The sequence below is a fragment of the Hippocampus zosterae genome, chromosome 9 (genome assembly GCF_025434085.1).
Source record: "Hippocampus zosterae strain Florida chromosome 9, ASM2543408v3, whole genome shotgun sequence".
Taxonomy (NCBI): Eukaryota; Metazoa; Chordata; class Actinopteri; order Syngnathiformes; family Syngnathidae; genus Hippocampus; species Hippocampus zosterae.
The window spans coordinates 12,002,735-12,026,864 of NC_067459.1; the positions used below are offsets into that span (position 1 = coordinate 12,002,735).

The 24,130-nt window shown below is 44.3% G+C and overlaps 1 protein-coding gene across 1 annotated transcript; it reads right to left on the reverse strand.

Annotated features, from left to right (window-relative positions):
* Positions 1–702: 702 nt before the first annotated feature.
* On the reverse strand, positions 703–23,905 carry myg1 (myg1 exonuclease). Its single transcript, XM_052075659.1, has 7 exons — positions 23,569–23,905; positions 21,169–21,281; positions 12,555–12,714; positions 11,615–11,764; positions 9,803–9,925; positions 9,490–9,671; positions 703–1,591 (listed from the first exon to the last, which is right to left on the reverse strand). Exons 1-7 carry the CDS (start codon positions 23,854–23,856, stop codon positions 1,402–1,404), a joined length of 1,206 nt encoding a protein of 401 aa, XP_051931619.1. The 5' UTR covers positions 23,857–23,905; the 3' UTR covers positions 703–1,401.
* Between the last annotated feature and the right edge of the window lie 225 nt (positions 23,906–24,130).

The following is a 24,130-nucleotide window of genomic DNA, read 5'->3' on the forward strand; positions in this document are numbered from 1 at the left end:
GTAACAATGAGTGAGAGCAGCAAGTCATGACAAATGGATTTTTTTTCCCCTCCACTGATGAAACAAGAAGTGCCTAAACAGGGGTGTCTGCATTGTTCCTCGGTGTCTCATACAGAAAATGCAAAGGGTGCAAGGGCCACAAGTTCTGAAGTATTTTGTCATTTGTTTGTAGGAGATGGGTATTGCACCAATGGAGGACTGCGATTGCCAAGCATGCGTTGCTAAGTGCTATTTTGAGTATATGCTTCCAGCTGTAAAAGGCAGACTTGCGGGCTGCAAATCAACCCCTGCCCCTGGGCCATAATTTTGATAGCCCTGGGCTAACACAATATGATGAGAGGGACGGGTTAGTGTGCAACGCAAGGAATTGGTGCGAATATCAGACAGAAATTCTGCATGTTAGCCCACTGAGCCGCCATGAGGATCACTTCTTCTCAGCCTTTGAAAATGTCATTTCTCTGAATTAATCAAGACTCGCGTTCCTGCAGCCTGGCAGAAATAGCCTGCACGCCTCTTTGTAGTGTTCAGCCTCTGAAAAGAGCCACCGTCCCCTCGGTCTGCATGAATTGGACTTGAAAGTAGAATTTGTGGCGATTCCCTGGTGGCTTTGATGGCCCACCTTGACGGATGTCCCACAGTGATAATATGATCTGACTTGGCATAGTAACACCTTGCCTTGCTGAACAAAGACAAGAGATTACAAAGTATTAATAGGTCACTTTTATTGGAATTGAATGACAAAGGAGTTCATTAGGTTCAGAGACACAATCAAATAGAACCAGTACACGGGCTGTATATCCCAACCCCCCTTGCCTCTCTTTTTTTCTTACTTTCTCGATGAACCAAAATTGTGGAGCGAAGGTAAATGGGTCAAACTATTTCAATGTGGCTCCAGGTATTAGGGCCATTCCTGAGGTGTGGGGAAGAAGGCATTAAAATATTAAATACAACTCACTTACTTACAAAGGGCATCAATTATAACCATATCTTTGCTATTCGGTCTCTATACCCGACAAACAGTGAGACTACATTTTACATAATTTGTTATTATTTTTCGAATATCATGTCATAATTTCACAAGAAATTTGGATGCCGATGCAAATTTTGTGCTATCAATTGTATTTATTTGACTAATTATTTTCACGTCTCTCAAGCGTGTAAACAAGAGGTGTGTTTGTGGTTTGCAGTGTTGACATGTATTACATTGCTAGAAACACCTCGGATGGCCCCCAAACAAAACTGAGTATGACCACATTGAAAGGAAGCTTTTTGTCGTATTGGATTGTGCAGGTGTACCTAATGCGGTAAGTCGTACACCATCTCTCGACTAACAAAGTGACAATTAGTGACAGTGACATCCTGGCCAAAAATAAAATATAAAAAATTAAATGGGTGTACTGGTCAGCAGTCGCCATTGGCAGGTGCGTTTGCAGCGGCCTGCAGGGTCCTGCGGGCCATCTCCAGGGCCCCTTCCCGCGTCTTGTTCCCACCGATAAATCCGGCAGCATGGACGAAAATGCATCCCTCGATGCCGCTGAGCTCGGACAGCGCATCGTCGCGGATACCGCGCCACTCCTCGAGCAGGGGCAGTCTGAAAACAAAAGGCAGGGGTCAGTTTGCATGCGGCAGCAGCTGCTTCAGCTCCTGTTGTCACACTGTACACGTGTGGTGTCTATGCGTGTCCTCATCTGTAGCTGAAGGGCGTGAACCATAACGCGGCCTCAATCAGGTGCTGCAAATAGGCCACCGGAAGCAATCAGCCCTTATTCTTCTCTTCCAATTATGTGGAAAAATCATACAGGGGCGCTGGAGTCTGCCATCAATCAGGAGAAAGATTGACTCAGACGGGCTGACCTCACCGCCAATGTTCTCTTAAAGAAGTGCATGGGAGGTGGAACATTTATAAAAATGTTTTTAAAAATGAATACAATAAATGTAGATTTATTTAATTTTTCTAATTTGCCACGCTGCAAATTCACCTGCTATGAATTCTATGTCCATGGCAACAACATACGTGCCAAACATCACGTTGCAGCCCCTGTGCCATGAATTCATGTCAATACATCATCAAGAGAAAGACGGTCTGGAGAGGTGAGTGAGGCACAGCCATAATCCCCGCTAAATGAATCAAGCGGTCGATATCTCCATTGTATAGCTGCGTGCGCGGAAAAGGTCAACAGGCTTGGTAATGACGGAAGGAGTAGGAGGGTTTGCAGCGACTGTTATGACAGGTCAGGAGGCTGGGAATCTCCCAATGACCGCTCTAAATATAAAGTCCACAATTAACAAATAAGACGCGCCGCGCAGAGACCTTTACTTTACCGTGCCATGATGGCAGACACTACAAGTTGGTGTTTCAGTGCTCAGAAAAAAAAAAGATACCGTACTCAAGAATGACTTGTCGACAATAAAAACGGGTGTTGTAGCTTATACAGTGCACATATGTATGTATATGAAACATTATTGCCAGTTTGGAGCTGTTTCAGAGTTAATCGGGCCTCTGTTGTCAACCAAAACATCACGACTAAGTCGTAAAAAGCGAGTCCAGTCACGTTTCCTGTGTAGCAATAGATGATCTGAGGTTATGCGGAGACAGTATTTTACAGACTATGACAATATTGTGTGTGTCCATGTTTATGTTGGAGATGGATGGAAATAAATCTCAATTTGAAAATACCATATGGGAAGTTGCACTGAATGATGAACAAATTAATGTGACGCCAAGGTGCTGCAAATGATCAGTATTGGTTCCCCTTTGGTCTTCGAAATGTTCAAATGTCGAGAGCTCACCAAAACCGAAAAAGTCTGATATCAAAAGACTTTGTGATGCAGAATGGCCTCTTCCCGTAAAAGTGCACTTTAAGTCAAGCGGCGGCATGCTGGACTAGTGATCATCAGGGTCAGGCTTCAAATCTCAACTCTGATCTTCCAATGCAGACATTGCATGGTCCATGTGCTTTTGTGGGTTGCCTCGATATACTGTATCTATGTATCTGTCGCTCTCTATCGATATGCGACCTTTCATTTCCACCCCACTTGAAAAAAAATGATTTCTTGAAAAGTTTTACTGAACAAACATGTCACACAATGCTCACCACACTTTTATGACAACGTTCTTGGGGGGGAAAGTTTTTTTTCCGAAAGATTCAACTATTCACTAACAAAATATTCCAACAACCATTTGTGCGGCTGACAACATACTGTAACTTCACGAATCAAAGTCATCATAACAGAAAAACAATTATTGCTTCTATCTGCATTTTAGGATGTCGAGCAGATTCCTTGAGCAATAAAGTGAAAGATGATATTTTGTGGTACAGCCCGTATTTTCTTTCTGCTTCACCTATCCCTTACATTACCTTTCTGAGGAAGGACTGCTTCCACCGTTCTGCTCCTTATCCACACACATTTGCGATAAAAATAAACCTTCCCCCCTGCCCTCCACCACAGGTGCAGTGGCAGGCACAGGTGATAACAACACCCCAATAACACAGTTGGCACTTGTCTATCGGGAGGATGCGGACCGCTCAAAGAGAAAGCCATAGGGATTTTTTTTCCTTCTCTTCTTTTGAACATTCATCTAAGCCACTGTTCTTTCCCGATCATCAACGTTCCTGTATGTATATTAAAGCTTTTGGAGAGCTTCAGCGGTGACTTGAACAGGCGCCGCCACCTAATGAGATTTTGCAGCGGAGTGGAAAGCAGCGCGGATGAGGTGATGTGTGGAAGGTGACGAGATAGGAAGATGGGGGAATTGAGGGTGGGGAAAGGGAGCAAGAGAAGGGAAGGAATCAGCGGGGAAGATGGCAAAAGATCGACCGTGGAAAAAGCTGATAGATAAAAGCAGAGGCATACATACTGTGCCTAAGAGACAGCGCGGAGGCGGGTGGGTGGAGGGAAGGCGTCAATGAAAAAGCTACTGATAGGGAGAGGGTGGAAGTAGGCTGTAGACTGAGGTGAAAATAGTAACACCTATGGACACAACATCCACGCCTCTTTCTAATGTATATAAGAGGATAAAAGCAGTCAGGTGATTCACAATTAAACCGTGCCCACCATCTCAATTGAGCATGAATGTTCCCAGATGAGACTGCCTTGGAAGGCGCGGAAGACTCAGTACGTTTCCATGTTGTGAAAGAATCCCTAGTGTTGAGGCTAACAATAAAGAGGAGGCCAGTAAGAGAGAGAATGGACAGTATGTCCTGGTTACTGGCAAATAGCGTGCAAAGCAGTAAGACACACTGCACAGACACAACACCAGCGCACCATGTAATGAGAGGCAATACAGGAAGAGGATCAAAAGAAGGGAAAAAAAACCCCCACTGCCCTTACACATATGAAACCGTGCGAGTTTAGACTTGCGCGATGGCCAAACGATGTTGCTCACTGCGCCAATTGGCCCTGGTGCAAGGAGACAATAATGAAGAAACACTCGACAACACTGCGCGTCATGTGACTACTTTTTGCGGTGGCAGTCATCTGAACAGAGTGAGCAAAACGGTGGCTCTGACTAATTACTTCTGTTCAATCACACCAAGGGGAGAGAAAGAAACATGACTAGTACGACTAACGAGCCCGAAATTGCTTAGCCTCCAAACTCAATTAGGTCAGAAATAGGACAAACGGAGAGACTATTTGTACATGTATCAAAAAATGATCTAAGCGGAGCATTGAAAAAAATGACAGGTACAAGTCGAGTCTGACAAATGCATTTATTATACTAATGAATGATACAGTGCTGTGAATAAGTATTTGCTCCCTTCCTGAATTCTGTGTCCTTTGCATATTTTCCCCCCAAAAAAGTTTTAAATCATCAAACCAATTTTAGTATCACACAGACAACCCTAGGAAAAAAAGCATCTTCTAAATGCAAAAGTAATTTATTAATGCACTCAAAAAAAAAATAAACTACCTGTCCCGACGTGTAAAAGTAATTGCCCCCTAAACCTACTAATTGGTTGTGCCGCCCTTGGTACCAAGAACTGAAATCAAGCGTTAGTGATAATGGTCATCAGAAACGTTAGCATGTGTCATTGTGATGACACATCGGTTGACCCAACAAGCAACGAGCACCAGTGCACGTCATTGAAACAGGTTCATGTTAATGTTACTTAAGGTAACCAAAATATTAGCGACACCTTCATGCCTCCATCATGCCTGCCCTTGACAAGAAAGACAGAATCTAACTGCATTCATATTGTATAAAAAGGGAAAGTGCTCTTTTATGGGACAAATCCTCGTGTCAAGCGTTGAAATTCAATTAGCCACTGAAAGAGAGGGGTGTGTGTGTGTGTGTGTGTGTGTGTGTGTGTGTACTGGGAGGCGGGGTGTACATGGAAAATAGAGGTCACAATAATAACATGACAAAAAAGCAATTGCATGGTGGATGATTTGAGCTCAAGGCGGGGGAACTAAGTGATGTGGGATGCATTGAAATAAACGTTTGCTATTGCCAAACGTGTCCATATGCACAGGAGAATGCTCCTTCACTGTCATGTGATGAGTAAGCGAAGTGACAATACAACGTAGGTAACAGTGAAGATAGACCAAATTAATGTACGAGTCAGATGTCCTGTAATGGAACGCTCCCTTCACATTCAATCATGCGCACCCTGCCATAAAAATGCCTGACTAATATTGAGGGGGTTGTACAAATCCAATTCCAATGAAATTGGGGCGTTGCGTTAAACATTAATCAAGACAGAATACAATGACTGGCAAATCAAGTCCAACCTATATCTAATTTAAGATACAACAAAAGACAATATATTTAATTTTGAAAGTGAAAAACTCTCATTTTTAGCAAATAATGATTAACTTAGAATTTCATAGCTGCAACATGTTCCAAACAAAAGCTGGGACAGGTGTCAAAAAAAGACTGCGAAACACCTTTTTGGAACATCCGACACGTTTACAGGCTAATGGCAAGTGGGTGTCGTGATTGGGTATAAAAGGAGCTTCCCTGAATTGCTCAGTCATTCACAGGCAAAATTAAAGTTCACCTCTTTGTGAACAACTGGGTGAGAAAATAGCCAAACAGTTTAATGTCAGTGTTCCTCAACGTACAAATGCCAGAAATTTTGGGATTTCATCATCTACTTTACATAATACCACCAGGAGGTTCCGAGAATCTGGGGAAATCACTGCCAGGCCGAAAACCAACATCGAATGGCCATAACCTTTGATCCCTCAGTTGGCAAAGCATCAAAAACCAACATCAATGTGTAAAAGATACCACCACATGGCCTCAGGGACACTTGAGAAATCCAATGTTTGTCATCAAAGTTTGGCACAACATGCGTACATGCAACTTAAAACTCTTCTATGCAAAGCAAAAGTCACTGATCAACAACATCCAGAAATGCCACCGGACTCTGTCAAGTGGATAAGCCTTTTGTGGTCTGACGAGTCAAATTAATGTACAAGTCAGATGTCCAAAAGTGTTTTTGGAAATTGTGGACGTCGTGCCCATCCGGACTGTCATTGACGCTATTTCCACTGTTGGCTTTTGCCTCCGAATGGGAAGGGTCTAAGAGTCTTAAGATCTGTTGTTCCTTTTTAATGATTAATTAGTACAATGGAATTAACGTGAATTTTCACACGCACGCACGCGCGCACACACACACACACACACACTGGTTTCCTTATTTATTTTTAACGACTGATAATCGTATTATTCTTCATTACAATCATGAAGCCAAGTAGTAGTTCACACTCAATTGGTCGTGCAGCTTGATCCCTTAGGCACTATCTGTATTTGTTTGTGCAGAGTAATTGCTCCTCCCCCACACTGTCATTCTTTGCCGCACCTCAGTAAAACACAAATCAAGCCCTTACACCTGCTTCGAGGTTGTCTCTGGAGAACAGCTGGCTGAAGACAAAAGCTGTTACCGCCATTTTTAAAGAGGCACATTCAGGCCAATGAGAGAGGAAAAAAAGCCAAAGGAAGACAGCCAAGCCGGCTTTAATGCGCTCCGCTGTGGGCCCATCTGACAGGCACTTATGTTGAAGGAAATGCATGCCAAATGTGTGTCCATTCGGCAGCACTGTATCATTGGGACAAGCTGGGATCGAGTGCCAGCTCCATGTGACACCACAAATGACAGCACAGTGACCACAGCTCATAGAGAAAAGACTGGCAGACTGTAAACTAGGGAAACAAAACCCGCTTTTTTTGCAGCTCACACAAAATACAAATTGTGTGTGTGGCATGCTGGGAGACGGTGCAGCGAGTCAATAACAGCAACTACGGTGTTCCTGTGGGGCCGCTGGTGACGTTAATCAAGCAGCTTTGTGGGCAGGCTCAGAAGGTAAACATTTCCCCTCTGGGGTAACAGGAGCCATTCTTGATAGGTGCTGCTCATCTCACACGTTCACAGTGACGGCTTCCCGCCATCGTTGCTGTCATTAATCAGCGAGACAGAAAAAAAAATGAAAGATGAAGCAGGACCAACAAGGTGGACTGCAGGCTTATGCTTAGGCTACAGAATGTAATGAGGAGCAGATTCTTTTGATGTGTGGAGTCAGCATCAAAACAATAAAATAATGTAAAGCTGTGTTAATGCCAATATTTTCTGGGGTATTTTTCCTAAGACCAAACAAAAAAGATAGTGTGTTTCCGGTAACATGAAATTTCAGCATAGGGCCGGTAGGTCGGACAAAGTTTTTTTTTTAATCTTTTTTTCCCCCATCAAAAATGTAAACAAAATAACCATAAAACAGAAAACAAGAAGACATTGAACCCGCCGCTCCGAGGCCGGCGCCACCACCACCTATTTAGTTTTCTCCCCGCTTCGGACTCGGGGGAGCTGGGGTGCGCCGCCGCCTCCGCCGATATCCTCCTCTGCCCTAGGTGTTTACTCGCCCCGTGGTGTTCATCAAATAGTTCGCAGATTTTTTTCGATACATCGATACATGCTATATTCTTAACATTACGGTGCGAGCATGCAACTGTAACACAGAAAAGGCGGTTTAAACTGTCGTCGCAGATCGCGGCCGCCGCCATGTTTCAGTGTTGACAGACGACAAGGGCAAACGACACACGCGCTCAACTTGAATATTGCGAATTTGCACCGATGTAAAACCTCTACACAAATATGTAGACGGTTGTTTGAAAAAAAAATGCCGACCATAAAGTTTTTTTTCGACGTAGAAATTCTCAGTCGGTCGGGTTACCGGAAACATACTACTTTTTTTTTTTCTACGCCTATTCATAGGTCCAATAAGAATACCGTTAAGTTACCGCTTCAATGAGCAGTATCGTTCAGAGTAATGTTATTGTTAAAATCTTCGTTGCGTAAAAATAAAGAGCCGCACCCACTTCTAAAATCACAATATTGGAGAACAAGACACTTTGCATTTGATCCGATTATTCTTTTTTTTCTTTCTTGGCCTTGTCCATAATACACAATCACAAACTCTCAGCTGAACATTAGGACAATCGCCTGTATTTTCAATCCCGTCATCAACACAGTGGACTCTCACAGACTGCAAATTTGGACTGACCTTGTTCCACTGCATTCCCCCGGGTGGAGGTAGGTCGCCTATGGTGACGGGCTAATTAAGGAGACTGGTTCAATGAGGATGTTGCTCGCGAGATTACCCTTGTGGAGCTCACATTCATTAAAACCCACCTTTGGAAAAGGATTGGAGTTCATGCCGATAATTGCCTGTAAATGAAAGCATCCGTCAAGTAGGGCAAGTGGCTATGCCAGAGGTCGGCAAACTACGGCCCGCGGGCCGTATCCGTCCCATTGGTCTTTTTAATCCGTCCCGCCGAAGGTTGGTCCACAATTAAGGTTCGATGTGAATGCTTGCATTCATTTCAATTGGACTTGTAATGACAGGCATTTCAGCGCCAGGTGGCGCATTGAGTTGAAATTGTAGAACCCTGGGGGGGGGGGGGGTGCTTTTCGACCACCTAGGACCTCTGTACTACTTCTACTGGTCGGATCACAACCCATCTGCAGCAATGCACAGGCTAAAATAGGTCATCAACAACACTGTATATTAATACAGTACTTTTATGCTTTTGTCTTTTGATGTTTGATATGGACTGTCAAACAATGCAGTTTTTTTTATGTACCATAGCTCGTGCTGACCTGGCCCTTCTGTCAATTTTTAAAAGTCAATGCGGCCCCCGAGCCAAAAAGTTTGCCCACCCCTGGGTTATGCAGTGTTTCCCATAAGTAAAAGAGCCACGGGCTCAGGTGGCTCTGTTGAGCCCTAGGATGTGTTTACATCCTTTTAACACTGTTTCTGCACAGAGCAATGACCTCTACTTCAACTATAGGATCCTTCCCATTCGTCAAACAAGGATTTCGGTACGTGTCAAATGCTCCAATGAGCAATGAGTCAACTAAACACATCGGGGGAGACTGTGGAGCCCACGCCTGTCACCACTCCGTATCCACTCGGGCTTGTTTGATAACAAGCAGCTGGACCTTGTCAAGCAGACATTATGAAAATCATGCCGCCAACTGTTCTCACCTGCTCTGGAAGGTGTTGAGGCCTGCAGGGACACACTGGACCCTCCAATGTCCATTCTGGTCGGAGTACAGCACATACTTGATGGGCATCTCCACCTGGAGCTCCTCCTCCAGGGCGAACAGATGCTCCTTCCAGGGACAGCCGCCTTGAGAGAACTCCATCACCTGCCCACAGGGATCAACCTGGAAACAAGAGAGGCTAATCATAGTCTGTCTCCAAAGGGGGGTTTTTTTGGTTGTTTTTTTATACGCGACAACACTTAATTTACATTGCAGAGATGCTACCACAGCTGCATCAGACATTTTGCATGTACCTTGTACCGCTCCTTAACAGCTTCTTCCACAACCTGGCGGGCTGGCAACCAGGAGGACTTGTAGAAATCCAAACGGTCCAGAAATTCATTCCCAACTAATGCCAAAGCCTTTTTGAACCCCTCCTGTAGATGGAAAGATGTAGATGATGCAGTAAAAAGGGCACTTGTTGGCAATCCCGGTCTATTTTTTTCCTATTTTGTTGCCTAATTGACTGATGGCAAAGTTATATATCGCCGTGATTCTCAACTGGGGGTCAGGATCAAACAGTGAGTCGCGGAGAGCTACAAGAGTAAAAGATTGAAGTTGTATCCGTAGTTTCCTCTTCCTGATGCAGGACGTAGGCGTCAAGATGCCACTATGAGCACTGTAGGTTAGTGACCAAGTGTACCTGCCCCGAAATCTGGCCACGGGTTTACTTCGGTCAACAAAGAAAGTGCAGCTCAACCTCTGTTTTTTTGAAATTGTGTGAACCATTAATCCTTCATAATTGAATTAATGACGTGTAGAGTTCCTGAGAGAAAAGGCTTTCCAAAGTTGGAGATGAAAGAACCGCAACAGTATATTTACACACTAGAATTCAACATAAAAAGTGACACGTTGTGACTCGATAGCAAGACATCCTGAATTTCGCTGCATGCTTTTGTACAATCAAAAACAGTTTAGAAATTTAGTCGTGACATTTTTCATTTCACTACGATGGAGTTTTTGTGGAGCTTTGCCATGTTAGGCCATCATAAGGAAAAGAGATGACAGTTCCAAAAATGACAACCCACGGGTGATGTCAACCTATATTGATTCAATGTTGGCAAAATAGCTTGAAAAAAAAATCTGGTCTAGACATGGGCCTGTGGTGATTCTGACTTTCACAGACAGAAGTGATGAGGAGAATCTCTTTGCATCCTAAAAAGTCTCAGTTGAGAATTTTTGGCAAGCAATTTTTTTCAATTAAATCTGAGTGCCTTTGTGCCAACCGCAAAGGTGCGTGAGATGTGTAAGAAGCAGGGCAATTGGAAGTAATTACATAGATTCACTTGACAACAGTAGTGACAAAACAAATGGGCAGCCCGGATGGTGGAAAAATACGTGGTGACACAGACGGCAGTTATGCATAGGTAGGTTGAAGGTGTCTTAAGAGAGTCAGCACAATAGCATGTACCATTTCCTCTGGAGGCATCTTGCTTCTGCACTAATGAGGTAACAGACATACAAACAAAATGGGTTCATGTCATTTTTAAAGTATGGTTTTAAAAATTGAATAATCCGTAGAATACAGTCATCTCTTCTAAAAATATTAAGTAGCTACAACCGGATATTGTTTACCACCGTACCCACTGTTTTTCCTTTGGGCTGTTCTATGTTTCTGGGCTAAAATGGGTTTTTTTTTTTGGTTTTTTTTTATGCAAACATTTACTGGGTTTATGACATCACCCCTGCATTAGTATTAACGCGTTGCATGCAAATTTGGGTTACCTCACCGCGAGAACAACAGAACTGGGTTGGATTTTGCTTCATCGCTGAGAAAAAAAAACTCATTATAATTTACATACAGATTTCTGTATGTAAATTAGAGCTAGTCTAATCTAATTTTATTAGAGCTAGTCAGCCATTTAGCCATTTGCAATGATGAACAGAAAAAAGAAAATTGTTTATTGTGCTTGGGGTCTGACAAGGGGAATAACGGGATGGTATGAAAGCTTCACCGACAATCGCCATGTTTGAGGTGTGACCGCCTTTCATGCTGAGCTTCACGTCGCCTTTCTGTCATGAGGCGCGCTGATTTCCAAGAGAATATGCACACACACATTGCTCACCTCTGTGTCCTGACTCTTGCTGTTCCAGCGTGGATTCAGATGACCAACACGTGCGCTCAGCGTGGTGGAGATGGCGTAGCGTGCCTCGCCGTCACACTGTGAAATGCCATTGTCGATGGCGTCCACCTCCTCCACAAAGTTTTCATAGAGCTGCCAAGGAGTGAACAGGGGATGCAAAAGAAGAGCTTAACGAATACATAATGACACAGAAAAAGACAGGTTTATATTTATTCACAGATGCTAAGCCTGCTTCAAGACAGAAGTAATCGAAACGGGACATTGAGGCCCATTAGGTCCATAAGTATTGCTAGAAAATGAGTGCTGAAGTGCATCGCAAGCTTTTGTTTGAGGATTCACATAGGCTGGAGATGGTGCAAGTTAATAGTGATTACATTCATGGCAAGCAAAGATTTGGTGAGCCTAATGTGCCATGCAAAGAGGCGGATGCGCGGGCCTCCTGCTGATGGGTCCAAAATCAAATAAATAGAACTGCAGTATACTCGGCTGGAAGCCTGGCACAGCGGAATTGTCACATTTCCATACTAGCTGCGTTTATTTCTGGGCCTTCTCTGCGGCCAACTGTCTGATGGGGGTAAAATGCCTTAAATAAATTCTTACATATTGTGATTTTCGTGCTTTCAAGAGATATGGATTTCTTTTCGCAATTTGTGGCCCATGACAAAAATGAGTTTGACCCCCCCCCGAATCAGATGTCATACGGCATCTTGTTAATATCCCTCCCAGTGTCAGACTTATTGAACTGATGTAGTTTGAGTGCATGCAGTTCCTTCTGCTGTATATCAGTGCATTGGACGTGTTTTCCCCCAGCAGGTCCCTGCAGTGGATGATTTGGTCCAATCGAAAATTGCAGCGGACAGAGGACAATGAATGCATAATAATCCCTGCGAAGTGTCAAATATGGTCGCCGTGCCACACCCACCTTGTCATAGAGGATCTCCAGCCGCTTGTCGTCGTCCTTCAGGTGCGTCAGCTGGGCCAGCAGCCGACGGCCAAAGTGGAGATAGACCAGGCCGGCAGAGCTGAGCTTGGTCACCCAAGGCTTGTCAGGACGAAGGCTGTGAAAGGTCTCTGCAAAGGTCCTGAAAGTAAAGACAGTTAACATGAAAGTGAGCTGGGCCATTGGAGGGTATCGTTATTTTTAGAACGCTTGTGACAGTCTTTCGCGTGTCCTCTGTCAAATTAGTTGACAGGAATGAAGGGAATGTGCAAAGTGAAATAAGTATCTCTTTGTTTTCTTTGGGATGTGTTCTTTTGTCCACATGAAATGTTCCTTTTTAAGTCAGTGGCCCTATATCAGTGTGATAAAAATCTGTGTACCTTGTCGCTCTTTCGGGGGCCTCGACATGCCCGAACACTCACAGATTTTTGTAAACGTGTCTGTCTTGATGAAAATTTTAAATATTTTCAGAGTCCTACACACGTGCCCTCAAACCTCACCTTGGAAATATATGAAAATATAGCCTCCACTCCACACAAAATGTTGTGGTCATGTATAATATAACAGGAAAAACCTCCAGAATTTAAGACCATTTGAGATTGTTTTTTATTATAAGCTTATTTAATTATCTTTCAAGGATTTGCCATGGGAAATTGGGGGAAAGAGGGCCCATTCACTGCTGCTCCTCACTTTAATTTGTGTTTGGAATTGCACACCAGATGGTCAAATGCTCTCAAGGGTCATGTACAGTATAGCCCAAGAGCGGTCAATTGCCCATTAGTATTTGTGATGGCAACAATAAATAGTACTGCAAACTCAGGATCAAGCTGTTTTTAAAATCATGACTGGATGTGTAGCAGGTGTCAATAGCAAGAACTTGGGATGCAATAAAGAGTTGATTGGGCTTCATTTCCAGTTTGCAAAGAGTAGAGATTAGAAGCTAGCAAGATGAGTGGCGTGTTTGCCGGCATGAGCGCACATAAATAAACGGCCACGTGCACAGATGGAGCGTTGGGTGGGGGTCTTATCCAGCGGCATCAAGGCACTGCTGGCCATTTGGTTCAGACCTAATTGGAAGGGACACACGAGCTGCAGCAGATAAGTGACTATCGAGTGAATGAGTGACATGTGAGGGATGGGGGGGTAATCAGGACCATTAAAAATCCTAATTGGCCAAGCTGGAGTATCCCTGTGCTCATTAACATGTGAGGGAAGAAGTGAACAGAAAAATTGAGAAAAAGAGGGATGTTTGTGTGGCCGAGGCGCCACACTCCTGATAAAGATTTTAACGAGAAAGTCTGACCGAGCTACTTCGTTTCTCTTTTATTCAAAGATTTGATTTTATGGTGCTAGATTTGCTTGTCACAGTCAGTGCAAATTGGTCCCCCCCTCCCAATTACAAATGAATCATGTTGTCCCTTTTCACTGTGACACGACTTGCACTTAATTGACTGTTCTTGTTGTTAGTGAAATTTTAACAACTTGGAAGGCAATGGATTTCGTTCCACTTTGGTGTTGCTGGATTCCGGATTATTCTGCCTTGGGTTAATGTTCTATACAGCAGAGGTTTTATTTTTATTGATGTTTATAAAATGCCCCCAAAAAATCAAGTATTTGTGTCAATAATTGTGTAGCCGTTTCTAATTCCCGGTACTCCATTTGACATTTTATTATTTTGTAAATGTTCTTTCATTGTTTTGTATTTCTGGTAATACTTTTCCATATTATATTTGGATTTTTCTTATATGTGATATTATTTTCCATATTTTTCAATTGAGTTTTTCATTCAAATATTTTTGCTGTTTTATTATTTGTCAATTACTATTTTTTAGTATTTGTTCATTATTTGTACTGCAGTAGATATATGTTTGTATGTTTCCGGGGATATTTGTGATATTATCCCAATTGTGTGTTTTTTTTTCAGCTTAAATTTTTATAACATATGTCAACTGTGTTTTCGCCTAAAATGTCTGTATTTTTTGTCTAATACTTTCTATTGTTTTTCTAGTATTTCTCTGTCGTATTTTTCCCCCTTAATATTTGTGTATGACAACTAAAATGTCATCTCATAGCTCGGTGTTTTTCCCCTAATGTTTTTGAATTCTTCTTGTATGGTTGGTGTGTTTTATATCTAATGTTTTTGTTTTCTAATATTTATGTATTTGTCATTTAATGTTTGCAAATATTTTGAATACTTGTGGTGGTTGGTCAAAGAAGGATATTAATAGTGTTGTTGTCATGTCCGTCTGTTAAACTGCTACTGAGTATTCCTTCTCTCGCCGACTTCACGCACAGTGCAGCCTGCTTAGATCCATTAATCACAACCGGTCCGCGCATCTGTGCAATATACGTGACACCCACGTTCTCCTGCGGACCACTGGCAGTGTGGTGACAGCCGGTGTGCCTCGTGAACGCCCAGCAGGGAGGGCGATCAATAGAAGAAAACTAATTATCAACAGCCGCCTGCTGGGAAAAGAGACCTGCTCTGTCTTTATTATATGGTAAGTGTGTGTGCGCGCGTGTTTGTGTGTGGAGGGACGGTGAAATCTATGGCCCTCAACATCAGGGTACCGAGCTGACTAGTCTTGATTAGTGACTCAATGCCATCTACAAGTGGAGAATTTGCGCTGTTGATTGGGTGAAATATTTTTCCCAAGATGACTTGAGGCAGAATGAGAGCATTCAATACTCTTGAGGCCCGACGGGGTTCATACATGCAACAAAGGTCTGCATGATGTGAATGCAGCGGGTCTTCTATTTGTTCCGCATACACACGGAGCCAGGAAAAACATGCCATAATGGGAAAATCTTAATGAAAATTGACTATTTAATGGCTATACAAAAAGATGGGGTTCTGGAGTACCTGCTCAACCATTATGTGCAAAATTAAAGAGTAAATCTGAAACAACATTCCTCTTTCTGAATATGTCTGTGACCAAGAGGTTGTGAAACGTTATGTTGGGTGGAGCTAATTTACATATTTATCTTCCCCATATTGAGTTTCTCCACAGGTGAGAATCCGACTCTGTGAAACCTTATCATGTAGAAACACCCTCATCCCCCATGGGTGTGATGACTCTCCTGTCATATCAAAGGCAAAAGGTACGATTCTGATGAGTCACATATTTGATTGCTTGGCTCAACTGCCGATGTGACTGGGGAATATTGGTGTTTGCTGATGTATCCATGCGCAGTGTAGTGTTTGAACGTCTGCCTTCATGAGTGAAATGGGAGCTAGATGTGCCCCCCCTCTCCCCACACACACACACACACACACACACACACTCTGGGCTCTGCTCCCATAAGATCTCCAGTATCAATGCCAAGCCTACACTCCCAGTCGTCATGGTAACAAAATCTGTACTCTCCATTAGCCTTATATGGGATACACATGGATTATTTAAGCAAAGTTAGAAACGGAAGTTATTTCTCCATAATACGCCCTCTTTAACATCATGATTGTTTGATGTGTTTTAGTGTTTTTAATGTATTACCATGAGGCTAGATGACCTCTGCTTCTATTTGTCTTAGTCTTAAAATGTGAAGTTGACAGTAAATAGATTTTATGATGCGTTGGACTCTGGGACAGATAACTACAATACAGTGAAACTTATCTACAAGGAAATCATGTTTGCAGCAAGAATTGTTTCATAACAGGCTTTTTTTCACTGTAGCAAATTTGATCTCAGATGTAAACAAACACACACACACATTTCTAGCTGTCCATCATGTCTGATGATGACACTTGCTCCAAGGGAGGGGAGGATGGGTTGTGTGGGGGGTGGGGGCGGGGGTCAGCGACTCTGTCATTGTCGCTGGTGCCACTTCTCGTGGGCATAGAGACCGATCCTTGAGCCGCAGACTCGACCACAGATGGAGCAAGGGAAACCGGATACCAGGGGGTATCAGCTGCCCGCTGATGTCGTTGAATGCGTTTCTCGGTTCGTCTGGCTTGGTTAATTTGGTGTATTTGAGAGATTGCAGTGGCACAAGTGATCTGCCAGGTTGGTCTGTTAAGTGCAAGTGTTTCAAGCTGCGTGGGGTTGACGTTGGCTCGCTTTAGGAGGTCCCTGCTGTAGTCCTTGAGGCGTCGCTTTTGCCCCCCAGCAGAACGCTTTGCACCTCTCAGTTGGCCATAGAGGACCTGGCGGGGCAGGCGGTTGTCTGGCATGCGAATGGTGTGTCCGATCCACCGAAGATGTTTCTTCGTCACGGCCGCTTCCATGCAGATGGAATTGGTGCTTTTGAGGATGTCTGTATGGGGAATTCGATCTTCTCAGGACAGGCCGAGGATCTTTTGCAAGCAGCGGATGTGGAAGTCTTCCAAGGTAGTAATGTGCCGGCGATATGGAGTCCATGACTCTGACCCGTAGAGCAGAGTGGAGAGACATACTGCATTATACACAGCAATCTTGGTACGGGTCTTCAGGTTTCGGTTTTCAAAGACCCTGCTGCGTAGGCGACCAAAGGATGATGATGCTATATTAATACGGGTGTGGACTTCAGTGTCAAGGGAACAATTTGAAGATAAAGTGGAGCCAAGGTAGGTGAAATGGTCCACTACTTTTAGTGGAGTGCCATTAATGTGAAAGGTGGGGGATGTGGAAGTTGGGGTAGTGAGTTGGAGCATGACCTCAGTTTTTTTAATGTTAATCTGAAGACCAAAGGATTGGTACAGATTGTAAATGGTGTCCAGGGCGTGCTGCATAGAGTTTGAACTGTGAGCTAGTATAGTGCAGTCATCAGCATACTGAAGCTCACAGATCTGACAGATTTTTGTCTTTGTGTGAGCCTGGAGCCGTCTGATGTTGAAGAGGCTTCCGTCTAGGCGGTACTCCATATGGACACCGTCTTCATGTCCCATGCCACGGTGGAAGAGGCACGTAATGGCAGAAAGGAGGATGTTAAAAAGCACTGGAGCCAAGACACAACCCTGCTTCACCCCAACTTTCACCTTGAAGAGCTCTGACTGGAGTCCTCCAATGAGCACTCTGGCTTGCATCCCATCATGCAGCTGCTGGAGGATGCTGAGAAACTTGGGTGGCACCCCAAGTTTGGAGAGGTGTTTCCAGAGCAACTCACGGTTGATGGTGTCAAAGGCTTTGCTGAGATCGATGAAGGCTATGTAGAGGTCCTTGTGATGTTCTCTGCTTTTCTCCATTAGCTGTCTTAAAACAAAGATCATGTCAATGGTGGATCTAGTCTTCCGGTAGCCACACTGAGTTTCTGGAAGCACACTTTCTGAGATGTGCTTGACCAGCCTGCTGAGCATGATTTTGGCCAAGATCTTTCCTGCGGTGGAGAGGAGAGAGATTCCTCGGCTATTCCCACAGGCTGCTCTGTCCCCTTTCTGCTTATAAATAACAACAATGTTAGCATCCTTCCAATCCTGCGGGACAGTCCCGTATTCCCAGATGTTTTGAATCAGGAGGTGCAGTCGGCACGTGAGGAGATAACCTCCGTGTTTGAAAACCTCTGCAGGGATGCCATCAGGACCAGCGCTTTTGTTGTTCTTTAGGCCCGCAATGGCTTGCTGGGTTTCAGAATAGGATGGTGGGATATCGAGGCTCATGATTGTTGGCAGGTCTGGAAGATTGTCCAGAATGTGTGGGTTGACAGGGTTGGTATGGTTGAGAAGATTTTCAAAGTGGTTTGCCCAACGGGCAAGGATCTCATGGTGGTCCTTAAGGAGTGCAGAGCCATCTGCTGATCGGACTGGAGCAATTGCCCGCTTCTTGGGACCATACAGTGCTTTGATGGCATTGTAGAAGCCCTGGGTGTTGTTACAGTCTGCCAGGTTTTGGATCTCATTTGCCTTCTGCACCCACCAGGTGTCCTCCATGATACGGAGTGCTCGCTGGGTCGCTGTTCTAACTGCAGAAAAGGTGGCTTTACGGGTGAGAGATGTAGGGCAGGACAGGAGAGCTTTATGGGCCTCATGCTTTGCTTTCAGAAGTGTATGTATCTCGGTTGAGTTGCAGTCAAACCAATCCTGGTGGCGCCTCCTTGACTGGCCAAGCACCTCCAAAGCTGTGCTCTGGATAGCCTGGTGCAGAGCTGGCCAGTCACCTGATTCCTCCGGGATCTTGTCAAGGTTTTCAGCAAGGAGTCGCCGGAGGTTGGCTCTGGTGGTGGGGTTGTTCAATGCTGCACAGTTGAGCCTTTTGTTGGGAGCTGTCCTTGGATGACGGGGTTGAATGCTCATAAGGAGTTTGGATCTGACCATGAGATGGTCAGTCCAACACTCAGCTCCGCGCATGACACGGGTGATGAGGACATCCCGTATGTCCTTTTGACGGACAATCACATAGTCCAGGAGATGCCAGTGTTTGGAGCGGGGGTGCTGCCAGGTGGTCTTAAACCTGTTCTTCATTTGGAAAATGGTGTTAGTGATGACCAACTGATGTTCTGCACAGAGGGAGAGGAGCCGAAGGCCGTTGTTGTTCATTTTTCCCACTCCATGCTGGCCAATAACTTTGCTCCACACCAGGTGTTCCGTGCCCACCCTAGCATTGAAATCTCCCATGACTATGAGCTTGTCCGTAGCCGGTGTTTGCTGCAGGATGGTGTCCAGAGCTCTGTAGAAATCCTCCTTTATATTGTGCTTGGCATTCAGAGTTGGTGCATAGGCACTGATGAGTGTGGCAAAGCGTCCCTTTGCCAGGGGAATGCACCATGTCATCAGTCTTTCATTGATGCCGGTGGGGGATTCTGGGATGCGCTTCAACAGTTGGGACTTCACAGCAAAGCCAACTCCATGGTTTCGACGAGTGCCTTTGGGGACTCCTTTCCAGAAAAAGGTATACCCTGCACCAACTTCTGTCAGGGAGTCCTCTCCATGCATTCTGGTCTCGCTGAGAGCTGCGATATCGATGCTATACCTCGCGAGCTCTGTGGCCACAAGTGCTGTCCTCCGGTGGGGTCTGTCAGGAGTTTCAGCCAGGTTCCAGCGGACGTTCCACGAAGCTATGCATAGATTTTTTCTATTTAGTTTATTATCCTTTCGACCGCAAGGGGGATGCTCCGACGATTGCGGTTTACCGTCTGGAGTGTGGAGAGCAGACAATTTTTAGACCATTTTTTTCTAGGTCCCTCCCCATCACAGGGGTGAGCAGTGTGGAGCTGCTCAGTCACAATGGAAGCTGCCGAAGAGATACGCTGCTCCATCCCGCAATGTCAACGACCATCACTACATTGCCGCCTGTGTGCATGGTTTGGCTAGGCACTCCCAGCCACATCCTTGGCCTGTGCCCACCGCCATTCCACATCGCCACAGGACTTTGGGGGATTAGGGGGATGCAGGGTGGGGGATTGGGTGTGGGGTTTGGGCAAGAAGCTTGCGCAAAGGTTCGGATTAAGGTGAGGGTGTGGGTGCACAGTCCTCACTCCCACCATCTTCACTCCTGCCAGGTGGTTTCCGGTGGCATGAGGGTACCCATGACGACCTTCTCCTGGCAAGAGTTGCAGGGGGCTGCCGGTAGTCCGGTCTGTTGGACTCCGCCTATGCCTGCCCCCAGGTGCCGGTTTGGGATCACTCTTTGTCTGGCCTGTACCCTTCGACCTGTTCGGCTTGGGTGACCCTGCCAGGAGTGCGGGACTCCTGCCGACATAGCTCTAGGGGTCATGGAGACGCGCAAAGTGCCTCACCACGATAAGGTGGTGATCCCATCGACGCACACACTCACACACACACACACACACACGCACACGCACACACACACACACACACACACACACAAACGTACGTGTATTCTTTATTTTTATACCAGTAGTAGAGCATAAGTATGAGCAGAAACTTATTTGACACTTCATATAATCAGTGTAGAAAGAAAAAAAGGGAAAGAAATTGCGAAATTTATGATCAGCATTTACATCAATTTCTTGCATAATGTCTTTTATTTTGCTTCCTCCGCATCTTTCATTTTGATCACTTTTACCCTCTCTTCCAGCATAAGACAAGCAGCTCTTGTCTTAGCTGCTTGACATCCAAAGGTCCATTTTGTAGCCATTTTAGCAATGCAACGTTCTTGCTGCGTCAGAAACTAACAATAACAAATACTTCCTGGACTACTGCGGATGTTTAAACCAGTGTGGTGGTTGCGGTTGCCATTTCCGAACGAAGCAGTAGAGGTCGCTGTTGGATTAGACTTCGTTGTAGTGAACCTCGTCGCGAGGCAAGAGCAGAGAAAAAGATTTCGTATAACGCAACAGGGTTTTTTTTCGTTGTGTGGGGGTCAGGAGAGTGGGAATGGTGTTAATGCATGAAGATTTTTTTCACACTAGGGGGTATTTTCATCCATGTAGGTTTCGTTGTATAGAGGAGTTTCACTGTATAATGAATCTCAATGGGAAATGTGGTTTACTTTGACGTCTATCAATGTCAAAGAAGAGTCACACTGGCTTCATTTGAAAACCACATTCCACTTTGACAGTTCACCCATCACAACAGCCTCGTCTAATCCCCAATACATGGAATCATAAACAATTTACAAGTTGTATATCAAGTTCACAGGCATGGCTTCTCCCACTGGACTAATAACCGTCAGCCGGAGCTGCTGTGTTATCCTCCGGACAGCCGTAAATCACTGCCGAATACCTCTGATGATGATCATAGCGGTGCCTCTGTGGATCAAATTCTCCTCCCACATCGACGACGATGTCACAGCAAGCAAGTTGCGCAGGGTCTCTGGTCCGCACGATCTCCGCATTCTGTGGGAGAAACATAACAGACGACCAATTAACCAGCAAGCAGCGGTCAAGTGGGATGAGAAGTCTTTGGGAAACAATACTTAAATTCAACCAAATAGCTTATTTCGGCACCCTACACCAACAGGATATAACTAAATGGGAAATTAAATGAAGCCTGCTTGGCTCTCAATGTTGAACGCATAGGCCTAATTGGACTCGAAGGAGGAACCAAGTTTGACCTTTTAACAAGCCAATCAATCATTAGGTCAATTTGAAGGCTCACCAGACACTTCATTATTAGGCACTTTTTCCAATACCTAACGAGCACTATTGGACGAGTGAGCCGTCTTATCTGCCCTTACAAAGGATAACGGCTCACCGATTTTTGTAATTTTCTTTTACCGGAAATGCTAGTAAACTTTTCTAAATGGTTATTTTTTGGTTGCAAATTTTTATATTTTACAATAATTAGTTTTTATAATCATGATAATAATAATATGATATATGTAATAATATATATGAATTACGGGTTAAGTTCTGCAACAGATTGATTTTATTTGTATAAAAAAAACATCATAGAGATAAATGATAATGCAAGAGAAAACTATATAGTAGTAACCTAACCTAACCTATTCATTCATTCATTCATCTTCCGTACCGCTTGATCCTCACTAGGGTCGCGGGGGGTGCTGGAGCCCATCCCAGCCGTCTCCGGGCAGTAGGCGGGGGGCACCCTGAATCGGTTGCCAGCCAATCGCAGGGCACACGGAGCACCCGGAGAAAACCCATGCAGGCCCGGGGAGAACATGCAAACTCCACACAGGGAAGCCGGAGCTGGAATCGAACCCGGTACCTCTGCACTGTGAAGCCGACGTGCTAACCACTGTACTACTGGGCCGCCCTATAATATATAGTATTTACTATATATTATAGGTTACACTTAAAAATAAAAAAATAAATATGTCCAAAACCTGATGCTTTAAAAAGTAAAGACATTTTTAAATCAGCATCTAAAATACTTTTAGGGTCTCATCAAGCTATTTCCGACTTAAATTTGCTGTTGACCAGTGAAATGTAGTTTCATTTTCAACGAAATTAAAAAGGGCGGAACAGTGAGAGACTGGTTAGTCCGCCCCACAGTGCAGAGGTGTAGGGTCCGATTCCGGCTCTGGCCTTCCTGTGTGGAGTGTGCATAATGCCTGTGTGGGATTTCTCTAGGTACTCCCATTTCCTTTCACATTCCAAAAACATGCATGGCAGGTGAATGGAGCACTCAAAATTGTCCTGAGTTGTGATCGTGAGTGTGAATGGTTGTTTGTCTATGTGTGCCCTGTGATTGGCCGGCAACCAGTTTAAGGTGTACCCCGCCTATTGCCCGAACTCAGCTGGGATAGGCGCCAGCATCCACCACAAACTTTGTGAGGAAAAGGAAATTGGAAAGTGGATAGATGGATGCACGGATGAAATTAAAAATTCCCATATTGTATAATGAGTGAACACAGGGATAGATGTGTGAATCATTGAAAACCTCTATTTAAAGCGGGTTTGTGATTACGCATGGATGATACAAGATGTGACCAAAGCACCCTAACTGGAGAGGATGAAAAAAAGCACATACGGCATGCATATACAGGTAGTATGCACATAATCATATGACCCTACGTTACAAGTATTATCTTCAGTAGTTATTTAAAATTTAACATACTGTAAATGTATGGCTACTTAATACTTCGTTGCTCTTAACTTCTATAAAATGGATCACGACTGCGCAAAAAAGATTTGGTTCCCTGGGTGAGAAGTTGAAAACTACTGATTTAGAATTGAACATATCTAGCACTTTTTTAAACTGTAACTGAATTATTTAAACATCTTTTTAAACGTTAATTTATTTTATGTTAGGGAGGTAGTAAACCATGTTTCGTGGGAGTACTTAATGTTAACAATTATAAGATAAGATATCCTTTATTCGTCCCACACTGGGGAAATTTACAGCCTGATAACCATTAATGTAGATTGTGCACGTCCACCTAAAGCTGGGTCATGTGCTACTCATCAGCCAATCCCTGACTGTCCCGTAGTAATGTCGAGGAACAGCAACACCGAAAAACGTGCCCATTTTGTTCCCTGTAATTGTGGTACAGTATTTATTTGACACAGTGACGTTTCCTCTGAAAAACACATCACTTCCATGTTACTTTACAACAGCGCCCCGATGTGGTATATTATAGTGACGCAAGGCCAAACACATACTGTAAATCCCCCACAAGACTACCGTGATAATAGTAGATATCACGGAGAGTTTGCCCACCTTGTATTCGGGTAGCTGCCGGAGGAAGAAGCAAGCCAAAACCTCGTCACAATGAAAGGTTCCGTTGTGGGTTCCGATCTTTTTGGCGGCCATGTTGTCAACGCATGACCTCTTGGCTTCACTCGACATGTGTCGTCTCCCCGCGGCGTTGACAACAAATGCGACACGCTGTGCAGGGAAAAGCTTCGGACTCAACTTTTGCAATGTGCCACTGTTTGTTGTATTGACTGTGTTAGCGAGATATTTTGTTTGAACTAAATTTGTCGCTAGCACACGCGCGCGCCACATCAATGCAGCAAGACGGTGGGGGACATATTTCAGTGTAGGACCGCGTGTCATGCATTTTGTTTTATGAACCGGTGGAAAAAGAGACCAACCGTAAATAGTTCCACTTGTTGTCAAACTAACGAAATAGACGGCCTATTACAGAAAAATGCAGCTCTTGTGCAAATATTAGAGTTATAAAGTGATCATTAAATATTCAAAATGCCAAATAGCTCTACAGCATAGCGTAACAGATTGAAAACAACAACAAAAGTTTCAAATCAGCTCTTTGAGGGAA

Bases quoted from the DNA above. Each gene is read 5' to 3' on its own strand.
- myg1 (XM_052075659.1), bottom strand. From the start codon at position 23,856: ATGTGGCGCGCGCGTGTGCTAGCGACAAATTTAGTTCAAACAAAATAT. The intron at 9,926-11,614 runs GTGAGCAATGTG...TTCCATCTACAG, and splicing joins GCAAGAGTCAGGACACAGAG to GAGGGGTTCAAAAAGGCTTT. The intron at 1,592-9,489 runs GTGAGAACAGTT...TTTTGTTTTCAG, and splicing joins CTCAACACCTTCCAGAGCAG to ACTGCCCCTGCTCGAGGAGT.